Here is a 16,331-nt window from a genome sequence, read left to right on the forward strand (position 1 = left end):
CATGCAAAACCTCCTTCTTCCACCTCCGTAACATTGCCAAACTCCGTCCCTCCCTTTCACACCCAGCTGCAGAGAAGCTTGTCCATGCTTTTGTTGCCTCCAGGTTTGACTACAGCAACACACTCCTCATTGGGATTCCAGGCAGGACCTTACAAAAGCTACAGTATGTACGACACAGTGCGGCCAGGCTCCTGATGAGGGTGCGGAAACATGAACACATCACCCCCATTCTGCAAACACTCCATTGGCTCCCCATACATTCCCGTATAAAATACAAACTCCTCCTCCACACTCACCTCTGTCTCCACGGTAGTGCCCCTGATTATCTCAGGGAACTCCTCACTCCACACACAAACCATAGGGCGGCCGACCCGGTCAGGCAACAATCACAAATTGCACTCACCTGAAAAGTATGGGCGACAGGGCCTTTGCGGCCGCTGCTCCCCATCTGTGGAACGCCCTGCCAGACCACCTCAGAGCTCCACAGATGGTGGACACTTTTAAAAAAGGCCTAAAGACCTTCCTTTTCCATTAAGTCTATTCTGGCTTATTTCTGTTCTTTCTTCCTTTATTCTTTTATCTCCTATTTATTGATTAGTTTTATACTACTGCCTTGCTGATTTTATGTAGCACTTTGAGATTTGTTGACAAATGTAAGTGCATTACAAATAAAATGTTTTATTATTATTATTATTATTATTATATCACCAGACAACATGGTCACCAATTAAACCGCAACACCGGAAACACCCCAAATACGGGATTGTTGGGTGTTATGTTTTATTGATTCCACATTTGTAGAAGAAAAACACACAAGTTGAGAAATCACCAGCAAACAAATAAGTTGCACCTCGGACTCAGGAAGTGTGTGTTGGTTATTTCTCAACTATTGCAGTGACACTTATTCTGTAGATATAAACCCAACTCTGCCTCATGGTGACTTTGTACCTTGAGGACTGCAGTGTTGGCCAAAATAGAGAAGTTGCTTCTAGTTCACTTTGTTGGAGCAGAGGACAGTTTTTGAGTAGAACGAAATGGCACACTGTGTAAAATGTGCATCACTATTTCTTATATGCCTCTACCATAAAAATACAGAATGTAACGTCTATGGCCAAGATTAGAGGGCAGGACCTGAAAGCACCACTTTTAAAACCTCAGTTAAAAAAATACTACTGGTTACATTTATGTGGAGGTCAACCTTCTCTCTGACCTGTCGTTCATTGTGTTGGTGTAATTTAGGTATTCCTGGCACATACATCTTGTACTCAGACCATGTGGTGAATGAGAGGAGCATGACGTGAGTCAGACAATAGAAGGTTTACTCATACAACACTCAAGTCTACTTCCTCTGGAAGAATGACGGAGGCCCCAGCGATCACCATTTTGAAATGTGTTTGTAGAGATAGGAGCTTTTTGGCATCACCATTCAGAGATACAGGAACATAAACATTGTATATTTATATAACACTTTTTTTCTACCTACGACTGGTGAGTAACTTAGGGTTCTGTGTGTCTTGTTCAGGGATGTATGCAGCATGCAGCCAGGATAGGGAATCGAACTGCCAACCTTGTGTTTAGCGGACAACCATTCTTCATATTTTTAAAAAACATCTCTTTATTTATACTTATTTTAACTGCTAGTGGAACATTTATTTCAACAGCTAGGAGGGCCTTCCTGCAAGTGGCCACCAGACTGTATAACTCCTCCCCTTTCTGTAGGGAGAAGAGCTAGATGATCATATCATGCATCACTGTCATTCCCTCCACTGGTCTCTATTTGTATCCATGCATCATATATTGTGCTCATACTGCGTACTGTACTCTGATTTGGATTTTTAGTGACACTTATACTGTTATACTCTATGCATTTAATGTAACTTGATACCCTCTGGCACAAGAATTTCCTTCGAGATTAATAAAGTTTTATCTTATCTTAACATAACCCACCATGACTTTGCAGTGAATGGAGGCAGGAGCCAAATGTAGACAACAGAGAGCAAAACGATCCAACAAAAGGTGAGCTTTATTACACAAAAAAAGTCCAACCAGGAAAATAACACACATATTCAAGATAACAGAAAACCAGTCTAGAAACCACCTGTAAATATATTCAATCAAAAAGCTTGAACTAGACAGAGGATTGCTGAGCCAAGCCTAAATCAGACAAAAACACAGATTTGCTAAAGCATTACATAAGTCATTGCAGTTTTTATGGTTTTATTTTTTTAAGCTGCAATTGCATGATTACATTACAGATCCATACAACCCACCCATATGTTCCAGTGTTCAACCCTTTGCTTTTTCACCTCCTGCTGCTGTTTAATTCTTTTCATATCTCTGCCCTGAACTTCCTGCCTCCCCACCCTCTGCTCCTACTCTTTCCCACACTCCTGCTCCTGCTCCTTTCTCTGCCTCTCCACCCTGTGTTCTTAGGCCTCTCCACACTTCTGCTCCTTTCTCTGCCTCTCCACCCTGTGTTCTTAGGCCTCTCCACACTTCTGCTCCTTTCTCTGCCTCCCCACCCTCTGTTCTTAGGCCTCTCCACACTCCTGCTCCTGCTCCTTTCTCTGCCTCCCCACCCTCTGTTCTTAGGCCTCTCCACACTCCTGCTCCTGCTCCTTTCTCTGCCTCCCCACCCTCTGTTCTTAGGCCTCTCCACACTCCTGCTCCTGCTCCTTTCTCTGCCTCCCCACCCTCTGTTCTTAGGTCTCTCCACACTCCTGCTCCTGCTCCTTCTTGTGCCTCCCCACCCTCTGCTCCTACTCTTTCCCACACTCCTGCTCTTGCTCCTTTCTCTGCCTCTCCACCCTCTGTTCTTAGGCCTCTCCACACTCCTGCTCCTGCTCCTTTCTCTGCCTCTCCATCCTCTGTTCTGTCTGGGAACAGGTTGTGTATCATCGGAATAACAAAATGGTGTTACTTGACCGCTGGTGGAGCAGCTTACACACTGCATCTTTCCACGTTCTCCATCACATCTGAATATGTTGTTCAGACCAATTGACCCAAATTCACCTTTATAGGTTGCAAGCTTCTGAAGGGCGTCTTTGCGTTCTTGGTCAGTGTTGATTTTACCATTTTTAGGTTTGAATATTTTGGAAAACACAAAAGAATAATTTTTCCACTGAAGAATGTGATTGATCCTTTTTAGGATGTTCTCTGGGTGTTTTTCAGCTGAACATTTTTCTACACATGGGGAGGCATAAACATAAAAAAGCACCAAATCATCATCAATATTCTTACTTTCTCTGAACAAGTGATCTAAGTGGTCAACAACACGTGACTCTGCATGAGCCGCCTTTGCAGCCCCTTCCTCCCATTTCAAAACTTTGGCTGCAACCACCCTGGTGCCGATGTACACATTATCCACATTATCTTTGTTGATCTCATCCTTCACACGTTCAGGAGGGTCACTTTTTAAGACTTGCTGCAGGTTTATGTTCTGGTTCTGGTTGTTGCTGAGGGGGATTCGAACAGCCAGGCTGTACATGCCAGGTATTCCATAACTAATAAAAGACAAACACATTGTTAATGCATGAAATGATTCAATAGATTACATGATAGTGCTTAAATTGTTGACCACAATCATGGATCAGTGCCAGTCATCTCACAGTATGATGCAAGAACAGAATTGTGAATATTTCACAAATGTTTCACAATGTAAACGAAGATTTAAGATTTTGGTTTACTTCTTTTGACAACACTTTTTTAATGGCACAATATATTAATTAAATAATTTATACTAAAAAGTTACACTTTGATGTTACACACTAACATCAACTTCACTATGTCATAACAACCTATGCTTTTAGTAAACAAACATGCACTTTTACTAATACTGCCATCTTGGGCTCAGACCTAATTGTGATACATTCTTTATTCTTTATTTTCTCTGTATGTCCAGCACATATAGCAGATTTGACAATAAAGCTGACTTTGACTTTGACTTTTGACTTTGACTATGACGTTTTGTTAACACAGTCAAAGCTGTACAGTCAATCGAGTGATTATTAGATGTCAGAAAAACAGAAGTTTTAGGTGTTGTATGTCATCACTATAGCAAGTAAATTCAGAGCTTAAAGCACCAATGAGAGTGTAAAGAGAATTTGATTTACTTCTTGGCAAATGTACAAACTTGTGGCAAGTTTCTGGAACAACAAAGCATATTTTAAAGCAGTTGCATGCTTACTTACAGTACTTAACTGGAAAGCCATACAGTCTAATGTTCTAATAGCTGTCAAGTTTGACCTGGTCTGGAAGCATTTTCCCTTAGAACATGTGTGTGGAGTACTGAAGAAGCTAACAGCCAACTAACAGGGGTTTTCAAAAGCTCGAGTTAAACAATTGCAAAAGACAACAAAAGACCTACCTCTGCGTGATGAATTGTGTGAAATCACTAAGCACATTCTGGTCCACAGCAGCCAAATGTCCAGGAGCCAGCAGTGATACCAGCAACACAGTCCTCCACAGGCCAGCCATCTGTGCACAGGTCAATGACAAAGCATTCTATCCTCTGTTATACATGTATTATTTAAATTTAGCAGACGAAGAAATGTTGCTAATTTCATAAAATGTGCACTGTGGTTTAATTGTTCTATAACATGTAGAGCCATCAAACCTGGAAAAAAGATGTCGGTGGAGCCTCTCTGTTTTCTGGCGCTATACAAAACAAGATGCTGCAGTGTGAATGTAATCTGACACAAGTGATGTTTGAAAGAGTTTTTGAGCAGTCATACACAGTCCACTGAGTGTTCACATGACCATATATGGTGTAATATTCTTCTGTTTTTTTTTTCTTTGAAGAAATGAGGAAGAACAGGGTGTTAGCAAGTTACACATACCTATATATATATATATATACATATATAGACATATATACATAGACGCCGCATTGAGCAATGAATCTCGAGTCAAAGTGATAGGGTTAGGGTTAGGGTTAGCCCATCGGGTTAGGGTTAGGGTTACCCATCTTGCATGTGGCAAAAAGTGGAGCAAACCCTAAATTAATATACATAAAGGATCCACAGCAGCAGTACATTACCTAAGTGAGAAGGAAAAACATACTGTGGTTTAATAAATGAAAATTAATGACCGTGTGTGTGAGAAAGAGTGTGTGAGCAATGATGGAAACTGAATGAATTAACAATGACAATATCAGCATGTAACGAAATTAAAACAATAATCAAGTAATATTAGTGATAATAATAAATAAATGAGTTATCTGTAAGAGACAGGTAAATATAAACATACAATGGATCAATTAATACATTTAAAAAGTTCTTTATAGTAAATGGAGATAGATTCTATACAGGAATTATATGGGATGAGAAAGGAAGAATAATTGTCATGGTTTCAGCCAGGACTTTTATTTTGTAGTATTTTGTAAAAAGGCTGCTTCCTCCTCTGCTCCCAAGGCAAAACGTCGGGCAGCTTCTCATGCTGCCGCCGATGCCGCTGCTCCTCTCACTCATCCTGACCTGCTTATCAACACACTCCAAAATCTGTCAGCGTTTCTGCACTCAATCGATCTCCGTCTGCAAGCAGTAGAGAAAGACCGCTCCTGCTGCCCCGCCGCCGCAGCCATGCTGCCCCCTTCGAATTCCACCATCCCTTCCTTCATCATCTGATCACTCCCTGGCCTCTGCTCAGCCAGCTCCTCTCATAGGCCTTATAGGTAGGCCTTTCATTTCCCAGTCAGCTAACATCTCCCCTCGTCTGAGGGCCAAGATCCTGCAAGGCAGGGACATCAATTTAATACGGTAAGTCTCATTCTGCCTTCCCCCCCAATGTGATAAAGCAGTTGCATCTGGTGAAAATCTCATGGCAATTTTAAAATCTGCCGATCCCGGCTTAACAGTGACATGACTATCGACCAGTTTTTAGTTGCCTTCGGCATTTTCCACAATGTAATCTGTTCAGTGTTTCCAGCAAGGCAGCAAGAATTGGACAATAACCTCGCCTTAACTGGGGATTTGAATCTCAAATATGGAAAAAAACATTTTCTACCAGTCCCATAAAGCATTCTCAAGCAAAGCAGCCTTATACATATCTCACTACAATACTCGCCTGGATTGGTCCGTCCTCGACACAGAACTCCTGGTCATGATTGCTGGGGGATCTCAGATAATATTATGCAACTCTTGCGGTGCTCCCGGGCATACCTGTCTTAATTTCCCCACAGGGATTATTAAGGCAAATATCTATCTTGTCATCCTGATTCTGTGTTTGTGGATCATCTCCTTGGTCTCTCTCAAGGTTTTCACGTTGGTGTATTAGCGCCTCTCTCAGCCTCATATGTGTCAAAAAGCTTTCAGTCAGCACTCAAAGAGCAAACCATAGTCACTGAGCTTCTGGAGAAAGAATTAAGAATTAGAATTAGTGGTCATAAATTAAAACCCTGTATACAAACAGCCTGTTTTTTGTGGTTTCATGTTGTGTAGGATCACCTAGGCCTGTCTATATAATAATGTAAAATGAAAGTGTTGTTAGGTGGGGGCTCTATATCAGCCTTAAATGCGAGTGCAGTTGCTGAGCTCTGTCATAGACTGGTGACCTGTCCAGAGAAAGGCTCCAGCAGAGGCTATCCATGGACAGGGTTAATATATAATAATATAATCATGGTAAAAAATGGATGAATGAAAACGAAATAAATACCTAACTAATAATAAGTAAGCCCAAATTAAAAGAACAAACAGCGTGTTTGAAGAGGTGCAGTGAAGTGCACAGCAAAGGACAGCCTATGGCCTAAAGTTCATGAGACTCACAACCTCAAGAAAAACCCTCATCTCAGCCTTGTTGTCCAGGCTTTGGGCAGCTTTCTGCCTGTGGGGAGGTTGTACAGGAAGTGTGTGTTGGTTATTTCTCAACTACTGCAGTGACTGTTATTCTGTAGGTATTAACCCAACCCTGCCTTTTCATGGTGACTTTGCAACTTCAGGTTTGGTGTTGGCCAAAATACAGAAGCTGCTTCTAGTTCACTTTGTTGGAGAAGAAGACAGTTTTTGAGTAGAATGTCATAAATAATATTTAAATAAAATCATTTTTCAAATGAAATGGCACACTGTGTAAAATGTAATGCAGTATGCAAAGAAAAGCTCTCAGGTTTAAAAATAAAATTAACTTTTTGTATTTTGAAAAACATGGTCACTGTACCATAATACATAATACATACATAAATATAGTGAATGTAACATCTAACTATGGCCAAGAATAAGAGCGCAGGACCTGAAAGAGATCAACCTTCACTCTGACTTGTTGGCCATCCATCCATTATCTGAACCTGCTTCATCCTGCAGTGCAGAGTACCTACCCTGTGGAAAACATCCTGTATTGTTCCACTTCCGAAAGGAAACTGCCCTAGTGAGCTGAACACCTACAGACCAGTGGAACTCACATCACAGCTGTTGACACAGGGATGACGAGGTGGAGATTGTAGGCAACTACAAGTACCTCGGGTTGTGGCTGGACAACAAGCTGGACTGGACATTCTGTACAGATCAACTATACAAGAAGGGCCAGAGCCCTCTGTACTTCATAGACCGGTAGAACATCTGCAGGAAACTCTGTGGAAACCCAGCTCTGTGGTTGCCTTCAGTCAGCACTCAAAGAGCAAACCATAGTCACCGAGCTTCTGGAGAAAGAATTAAGGAAGGGCTACATCATAGGGCCTTTTATACAGAGAATGCAATTTCGATTCTCTGTACGGCCAACCTGATCTCACAGAAATACAAGACATACACACGGATTGTTAACACTGCATTACGTGGCACCAACATGAAATGTAGTGAAATTACGTGCAGGCACCACGGAAAACTGTCTCCACAGAAAAGTCAATGCGGGGCATTTTCGTAGGGACACCACAGTTTTTTTAATACGTGTGGACACCACGGACATGAGCGCCAATAGACATGAACGAGGGATGGTTCGTATCTGCTGCTTGAAGGCCGCTTCCTCAGCCGGACTGTATGGAAAACATTATTCTTTTCGATCCCATATGCAGTTAGCTAAAGAGTGCACGTTCTCTGTTTTTAAATGAAAGAAAATGACGATCTATATGGAAAGACTACACAGTGAGTCAAATGTGCTGATTTGATTACAGTCATGTCGCTTTGACAATTCATGCATTTCTCTAAGCGATTTGGCCCTTACAGTTTTTTCTGATTGCTTAAACACTAACAATGATTCTTATAGCACAATTTCTAAAACTATTAATAGTTTTAACAAAATCACTCACTGAGTTTGCAAAACTAAAAGCAAAAAAACTGCTTTACACTCAATTTGCACTTTTGTAACACACAATTTGCAATTGTATAAATATAATCCACTTCACAGCACTCTTTTTGCTGAACTGTAAACACAACTCACTGCTTTACACACAACTTCCAAATGATCAACACACTCCTAGTCAAACTACACACATTTATGGCTGGTATTTACACTATTTTGCCAACTGTCTGGCTACACTGTCACATGTGAGAACTGTTTTACATCATTAGTTCACTTTGCAATCAGCATGAGATCTGTAAATAAGCCACAGGTAAGCTTCAGTGTGGAGAACAATGGAGGGAGAAGAAGACTGAGAAGAGAGAGAATTAGAGGAGGATGAGGACATGAGGAAGCAGGAGGAAGATTACATATTACTAAGCACACAATGTGCCAACTACACACTGATGGTATTAACTGAAAACACATCTGGCTTTTGCTTTCTCTGTGCATAAGGTCTGTCCATGTGAGGTCAAACTTTTGTCATAAATAGTTCTGTAAACACACAGGGATTCAAATTTCAAGTATGAATGTTTATTCACACACATCAAAACAAACACAAGAAAACATACAATTTCACTGAAAGAGAGAGAAAATCAGTCTCATTGTCTCTCTGGGTCCGGCCACAGAATTTCATCAACGTCGCATGCAATGTCTTCTAGTCCAAGGCACCGGGGAAAATATCTCCTGGAGTGCTGTATCCAGGCCTGACATGATGCCTGGTCCATATCCTCGCATGCCTCCTTCCAGATGCTGGATGTCTAGTAATTCTGTGGAGTAACAGTTTCAGTTTTACATGTACAGTATTGATGTTTTTCTCATTAGAGTATGGTACACCTACAAAACTTAGTGTGAGGGAACTGTACTAACCCATTCTCATCAATATGTCATTATGATGCTTGCTACAGTGTAGCGGCTCAGGCTGAACCCGTTGTCCAGCTTCCCTCAGGGTCATTCCATGGTTGATCACATGATCCACTATTGTAGCTCCGATGACATCAGTAATTCTATTTCTTCTTACCCTTCCTCCTTCCTCTTCATCTCCTCGTCCTCTTCCTCCTGCTTCCTCATGTCCTCATCCTCCTCTAATTCTCTCTCTTCTCAGTCTCCTTCTCCCTCCATTGTTCTCCACACTGAAGCTTACCTGTGGCTTATTTACAGATCTCATGCTGATTGCAAAGTGAACTAATGATGTAAAACAGTTCTCACATGTGACAGTGTAGCCAGACAGTTGGCAAAATAGTGTAAATACCAGCCATAAATGTGTGTAGTTTTACTAGGAGTGTGTTGATCATTTGGAAGTTGTGTGTAAAGCAGTGAGTTGTGTTTACAGTTCAGCAAAAAGAGTGCTGTGAAGTGGATTATATTTATACAATTGCAAATTGTATGTTACAAAAGTGCAAATTGAGTGTAAAGCAGTTTTTTTGCTTTTAGTTTTGCAAACTCAGTGAGTGATTTTGTTAAAACTATTAATAGTTTTAGAAATTGTGCTATAAGAATCAGTGTTAGTGTTTAAGCAATCAGAAAAAACTGTAATGTTAGCATGTAGCATATAGCCTAACAAATAGTTGGCAAGTAGCTGCCAAATGAATGACAACTTGATGAGGAAACCATATGGTTCATGGTCGTTCGTAGTCTTCTTCAAAACTTTGAAGATATAAATACTATTGTATTATAATGTTATCTAAATACTATATATCATCATAATTTTTTTTTTTTTTTACAGTTTTGTAGGTGTACCATACTCTAATGAGAAAAACAACAATACTGTACATGTAAAACTGAAACTGTTACTCCACAGAATTACTAGACATCCAGCATCTGGAAGGAGGCATGCGAGGATATGGACCAGGCATCATGTCAGGCCTGGATACGGCACTCCAGGAGACATGTTCCCCGGTGCCTTGGACTAGAAGACATTGCATGAGACGATGAAATTCTGTGGCCGGACCCAGAGAGACAATGAGACTGATTTTCTCTCTCTCTCTCTCTTTCAGTGAAATTGTATGTTTTCTTGTGTTTGTTTTGATGTGTGTGAATAAACATTCATACTTGAAATTTGAATCCCTGTGTGTTTATAGAACTATTTATGACAAAAGTTTGACCTCACATGGACAGACCTTGTGCACAGAGAAAGCAGAAGCCAGATGTGTTTTCAGTTAATACCATCAGTGTGTAGTTGGCACATTGTGTGCTTAGTAATATGATGGTTTGTGTTAACTGTGTGGTACAAAAATACAATTTTTACAAAGGTTTGAAGAGTTAAGCAAGATGTATTAGCTTTTGCAAGAGATCTACAATGTTTTGCTGATTTGGTGTAAGGTTTTTTTATTTGTGTGTAGAGTTTTGCACAAATAGCCAATAGTTACAGAAATGTGCTTAAGCAATCAGAAAAAACTGTAAATATTAACCTAACCCTAACCCTGTCCCTACAAAAATGCCCCGCATTGACTTTCTATGGAGACAGTTTTCCGTGGTGCCTGCACGTAATTTCACTACATTTCGTGTCGGTGCCATGTAATTCAGTGTTACAGTTTTTGGCAACACCTCCACTCGAGGAGCAGATGTTGCACTGAAAAGAGTCGTCTCTGGGTTCGTAACACCGAAATATGTTACCAAGACCAAGATTTAAAATCTCAAGGTGCTTAAAGGACTGAGCCAGTTGGGATATGTCTGAGTCAGGACACCAGCTACTTTAGAGAACACAAATGCAACAGTTGCTGAGAAACACTGTGGACATGTAAAAAGAAAAATCTATAAATTTTTAATAATTAAAAACAAAAGATAGAAATAGTTCTTTTCATGACAACTGTACAGGGGTGAAAATTCACATAAATCAGAATTTTAGAATTTTTACATTTGTCATACAAAGATGCAAAACAAACTCATCTTTGAGCCTATTAATGTGAGAAACCTTGTCCACTCTGCCTGATTCTGTTGCTACTGAGTCAAAGAGAAGTGTCTCATCAGGACAGAGACACTCGTCACCGTGTGGATGGGGCCTAAACCTCTCACACAAGCACCATACCCTTATTTGACCATGTTTGAAAAATGTGTGAAGTGAAGAAAAAAATTATTATATTATTCTTTGCAATCCTTTTAAAACCACTTCATGACCAAGATGACTTGGCAAATTATGTTCTCATATTTAAAAATGAACTGACATCCAGCTCTCATAATCATGATGAATAGACATGTAGTATAAACAACTTAAAATGATATAAAACAAATATCATATTCAGTTGTTTGTCAGAGAAAAGATACAATTTCTGTTAGAGCCTAAAAAGTGTAAGTATTCTGAATCTGATCATTTTAACCCAGGCCAAGTTTTTATTTGGATAACTCTCATTCTCTCAGCAGCTTTGTGCTTTACTTCAGTCAGAGGAGATTGCATAGATAAGACTGCTGCAGAGCACTTGGTTGTTTAAACAGCTCCCATTTTCTCTTTTTTATTTGTAGAAAAACAAGTACTTGAGTCCTGAGCCTAAACAAACTGAACTTGGATTAAAATTTCAACATCCCAATTTACAAGACATACAGGAGGTGATACAGGATTTAATAGGATAGTCTGAAAAGGAAAACTCACACTGACCCTTCCAGGCTGCAGTTAGCTATGCACAGCTAACATAATTTTCAATGTCAATGTGTTTGCCCCTTTTTATGACAACATATAACAGTGGGTGTTTAAAGAACTCATTATATCTTTATTTTACCTTTAATTTAGTTTAAGAGAAGTCATACAAAATAATCATCAATCATCAGACATGTCATCTGAAGTTAAAGAAACATAAATAAAAATTATACAGAGAATCCACTGGCAGGTTAAAGCAAGCATGCAAATCAACACAGTCATTACATTGCGTGCACCAGGAGTGTTACATGGTGGTGAATGTGTGAGATTATATGCTGGTTAGCGGCTGCACCATTAATTTAAGTTTTATAATAGAGAGCTAAGAATGTGAGATTATTCTGGTGCAATAGACAGGCCTGACTGTATCAGTTTAGTATACATTATAGTCAACACACTGTGGTGTAACTTTGCCAGCACTGGAGCAGCTGATACATGTAAAAGCTTTGTTGTTTGATTTGTAACAGCGGAATATGTCTGGAAGCTTGATTTGAGATCCGTCAGCCAGATCTGTCAGTGCCCTTTTTAATTCACTCTCTTTCAGGCCTTTTTTACAGTCTCTGGGATTGAAGACTTTTTCAAACACAAAGGCATATGTACTCCATTGTCCAATGTTAATAAGATTGTTAATCGGGTTGATGATATTGTAACGATTGCAAATATTTGTACAAGTTGTGGGACAGGGGGAAGCATAAGAATAAATGACCAACATATCACCTTTAATACTGTCAAGGTTTAGGTCTTTCAAAACTCGCAGCTCAGCATGTTCAGGTTGCCCAACTTTGGCTAAAGCTAGTCTGAAGCCTCTGTACACACGACCCTTTAAAATTTCCCCCTCTACTTTATCTGGGGGGTTTTGCTGGAAGATTTCCTCCAGGTGAGCTAGGTTCCCTCCTTTAAGACTCACAGCCAGACTGAACATCCCAGATACACTGTACCTGTTAAAGAGTACACAGCAGAAAAAAAATATGATAACATGATGATATAGACAGAATACAATTTGATTCTTAACATTTTGGGAGTCTGAATTCATGCCTATCTATGCCTTACTTCTCAAAATGTTTCCCAGCCACACAGAACAACAGAAATTGGCAATACATGTTTGTGCTGAATATGCAGTGGTAGTCTTCTTTTGCCATCACTGACCAAACTAAAATCCTCCTGCCCTTCTTTGGGGACAATCCAAGGCTGATTTATCAGATAAATCAATCATATTAGGATAGAACCTATCCTAACATCTTTTATAAACATGATGACAGCTGTCATGGTAACTCATCAATTATTAGCTGTCATTAAAGGCATGAACTCTGGTGCCAAGGACTGTGATATTCCCACTGAACCAATAACAAAGGTTTTCAAAAACCAGAAAATAATAACTTACCTCTGCCTTAATCTTTGTATAAGATTTGCGAGCGTTGTTGTGTCCACAACAGCCACATATCCTTGAGCCAGCAGTAATACCAGAAACACAGTCATCCACAGCCTGGCCATCTGTACAAAGGTTAAATGAAGATACACATGTATTATTCATGTTCATTTCTACTTAAAATGTACATTGAGATGTTTTGTTCCATGTTATGCAGTATACCCTACCTCGAGAAAGGTCAGATCTCTGTTTTGGTGTGCTGAAAGAAGCAAGATGATGCCACAGTGAATGTAATCAGGGGCATTTTATAAATGTGAAAAATTAAACACGCCACACCCACAGAGTGCTGTGGTTATCTTGTTTGAACTTTACCTTAATTCCTGTTTTTGAAACAAGGAAGCTTTAGGAGAAAAGAACACAGTGTTATCACTTAGTCATAGTAACACTGCAGCAGAGCAATGAGGTTTAACACATTCTAAAACTTACATTCTTTAAACTCAAAGAAGATTGTTGATTGATTACCTAACTGTGAAATCAGTACAAACCAATATACGGCATTCTCCATTCTGATTGAGTGCATTAGTGGTCATAAATTAAAACCCTGTATACAAACAGCCTGTTTCATGTTGTGTAGGATCACCTAGGCCTGTCTATATAATAATGTAAAATGAAAGTGTTGTTAGGTGGGGGCTCTATATCAGCCTTAAATGCGAGTGCAGTTGCTGAGCTCTGTCATAGACTGGTGACCTGTCCAGAGAAAGGCTCCAGCAGAGGCTATCCATGGACAGGGTTAATATATAATAATATAATCATGGTAAAAAATGGATGAATGAAAACGAAATAAATACCTAACTAATAATAAGTAAGCCCAAATTAAAAGAACAAACAGCGTGTTTGAAGAGGTGCAGTGAAGTGCACAGCAAAGGACAGCCTATGGCCTAAAGTTCATGAGACTCACAACCTCAAGAAAAACCCTCATCTCAGCCTTATTGTCCAGGCTTTGGGCAGCTTTCTGCCTGTGGGGAGATATATTATATTATGAGTTTAATTGATTCCACATTGGTAGAAGAAGAAAAAACACCCATGTTGAGAAATCACCAGCAAACAAATAAGTTGCACAGGAAGTGTGTGTTGGTTATTTCGCAACTACTGCAGTGACTCTTATTCTGTAGTATTAACCCAACCCTGCCTTTTCATGGTGACTTTGCACCTTGAGGTTTGGTGTTGGCCAAAATACAGAAGCTGCTTCTAGTTCACTTTGTTGGAGAAGAAGACAGTTTTTGAGTAGAATGTCATAAATAATATTTAAATAAAATCATTTTTCAAATGAAATGGCACACTGTGTAAAATGTAATGCAGTATGCAAAGAAAAGCTCTCAGGTTTAAAAATAAAATTAACTTTTTGTATTTTGAATAACATGGTCACTGTACCAAAAGTATGCATCACTATATTTATATACCTCTACCATAAAGATAGTGAATGTGACATCTAACTATGGCCAAGAATAAGAGCGCAGGACCTGAAAGAGATCAACCTTCACTCTGACTTGTTTTGTCTGACTTTTTGTAAGTATGTAAGTAAGTACTCACATCACAGCCGATGACACAGGGATGACGAGGCGGAGATTGTAGGCAACTACAAGTGCCTCGGGTTGTGGCTGGACAACAAGCTGGACTGGACATTCTGTACAGATCAACTATACAAGAAGGGCCAGAGCCGTCTGTACTTCATAGACCGGTAGAACATCTGCAGGAGTTTCCTGCAGTCTATGGTGGCTAGTACACTTTTTTATGCTGTTGTCCTCTGGGGGGTAACATGAAACTTATGAGGCGGGCTAGCTCTGTGGTTGGCATGAGCTGGGCTCCCTGGTGACAGTGGCAAAGAAGAGAACACTAAAACAATTCTGGTTATTGTGGACGATGCCAGTCATCCTCTGTATGCTGTCATCAGTGCTCAGAGAAGCCTGAACAGTAACAGGCTGCTCCTCCCCAAGAGCAGCACCAACAGACTCAGAGACTCCTTTGTCCCCCAATCCAGTGGTCCCCAACCACCGGGCCGGGGACCGGTACCAGTCCGCGGGTCATTTGGTACCGGGCCGCACAGAAAGACTGAGCAAAACATATTATTCATTATCTGAGTCTGAAAGCTGTTTCATTTTATAAATCGATCAGATTCATCCGCCTGTGCCTTTAAGCACCTGCCCAGATGCTTGTCTCGGTCACGGGATATGGCCCCCAAAATTAAGCCCACAAGCTAGCAAGAATGAATAAAAAACAAAAGTCTCTGGACATAAGAAACACACTTCGGGTGTCATTGTCTCCCATTATCCCCAGATGGGACCGCCTCATTGCTGAGAAAGCTCAAACGCTCCCACTAATTAAGCATAAGAGTAAGTTGTCTGTTTATGCACTTCGTTTTTATTTTTTTTTTTCTGTGCCGGTCCGTGAAAGTATTGTTTTACATGATACCGGTCCATGGTGAAAAAAAGGTTAGGGACTGCTGCCCCAATCCATCAAACTCTACAACTCTGCTTTTGGCAGGAGGGGGAGATTAAAGGAGAAGGAGGGAAGAGCACAGCCTGCCTGATACAACACACGTGCAATAATTTACATGTGCAATAATCCATCTGTACCATCTATGCTGGTGTGCAATGTTTGTATATAACTCCTCTTGTCTTTTATTTTTACTGTACTATATTCCATTTTATTCTATTTAATCTTGCTCGGACTGTCGGTCTTGCTGCTGGTACCCGACTTTCCCTGAGGGACCTTCCCAAAGGGATTAATAGAGTATATTCTATTCTATTTTTGGCATCACCATTATTTATTTGTTTGTTTATTTATTTATTTATTTATTTAACAGCTAGTGGAACATAATGCACCATGATGCAGTGAATGGAGGCAGGAACCAAAACAAGCCAGGGCAAAACTATCCAACAAAAGATGACAAAAGGCTTTATTACACAGAAAACTCCAACCAGAAAAATAACACACACATACTCAAGATAACAGAAAACCAGGAAAAACCACCTGTAAATATATTCAAGCAAAAAGTTTGAACTAGACAGAGGATTGCTG

The 16,331-nt window shown here is 40.1% G+C and overlaps 2 protein-coding genes across 5 annotated transcripts; both read right to left on the minus strand.

Moving 5' to 3' along the window:
* Window positions 1-2,108: 2,108 nt before the first annotated feature.
* Window positions 2,109-4,720, minus strand: LOC114439421 (uncharacterized). Of its 4 annotated transcripts, none has more exons than XM_028411374.1 (4): window positions 4,616-4,714; window positions 4,367-4,476; window positions 2,858-3,503; window positions 2,109-2,421 (listed from the first exon to the last, which is right to left on the minus strand). In XM_028411374.1, the coding sequence occupies exons 2-4, from the start codon at window positions 4,474-4,476 to the stop codon at window positions 2,320-2,322; spliced, it is 858 nt and encodes a 285-aa protein (XP_028267175.1). In that variant the 5' UTR covers window positions 4,616-4,714; the 3' UTR covers window positions 2,109-2,319. The 4 variants fall into 4 exon arrangements, with proteins under 4 accessions (XP_028267175.1, XP_028267166.1, XP_028267156.1 ...); XM_028411365.1 differs by having other exon boundaries at window positions 2,109-2,637; window positions 2,719-3,503; XM_028411355.1 differs by having other exon boundaries at window positions 2,109-3,503; window positions 4,363-4,476; window positions 4,616-4,720.
* Window positions 4,721-11,808: 7,088 nt separating this feature from the next.
* LOC114439922 (uncharacterized) lies at window positions 11,809-13,546 on the minus strand. The gene is made up of 3 exons (XM_028412125.1): window positions 13,481-13,546; window positions 13,269-13,378; window positions 11,809-12,825 (listed from the first exon to the last, which is right to left on the minus strand). The coding sequence occupies exons 2-3, from the start codon at window positions 13,376-13,378 to the stop codon at window positions 12,261-12,263; spliced, it is 675 nt and encodes a 224-aa protein (XP_028267926.1). The 5' UTR covers window positions 13,481-13,546; the 3' UTR covers window positions 11,809-12,260.
* Between the last annotated feature and the right edge of the window lie 2,785 nt (window positions 13,547-16,331).

The sequence above is a fragment of the Parambassis ranga genome, chromosome 1 (genome assembly GCF_900634625.1).
Source record: "Parambassis ranga chromosome 1, fParRan2.1, whole genome shotgun sequence".
Classification (NCBI taxonomy): domain Eukaryota; kingdom Metazoa; phylum Chordata; class Actinopteri; family Ambassidae; genus Parambassis; species Parambassis ranga.

Excerpts from the sequence above, each read along its gene's own strand:
- LOC114439421 (XM_028411347.1), bottom strand. The coding sequence starts at position 4,476 with ATGGCTGGCCTGTGGAGGACTGTGTTGCTGGTATCACTGCTGGCTCCT. Across the intron at positions 3,504-4,366 it reads ACACAATTCATCACGCAGAG|TTATGGAATACCTGGCATGT; the intron begins GTAGGTCTTTTG and ends GTCTTTTATTAG.
- LOC114439922 (XM_028412125.1), bottom strand. The coding sequence starts at position 13,378 with ATGGCCAGGCTGTGGATGACTGTGTTTCTGGTATTACTGCTGGCTCAA. Across the intron at positions 12,826-13,268 it reads ATACAAAGATTAAGGCAGAG|GTACAGTGTATCTGGGATGT; the intron begins GTAAGTTATTAT and ends ACTCTTTAACAG.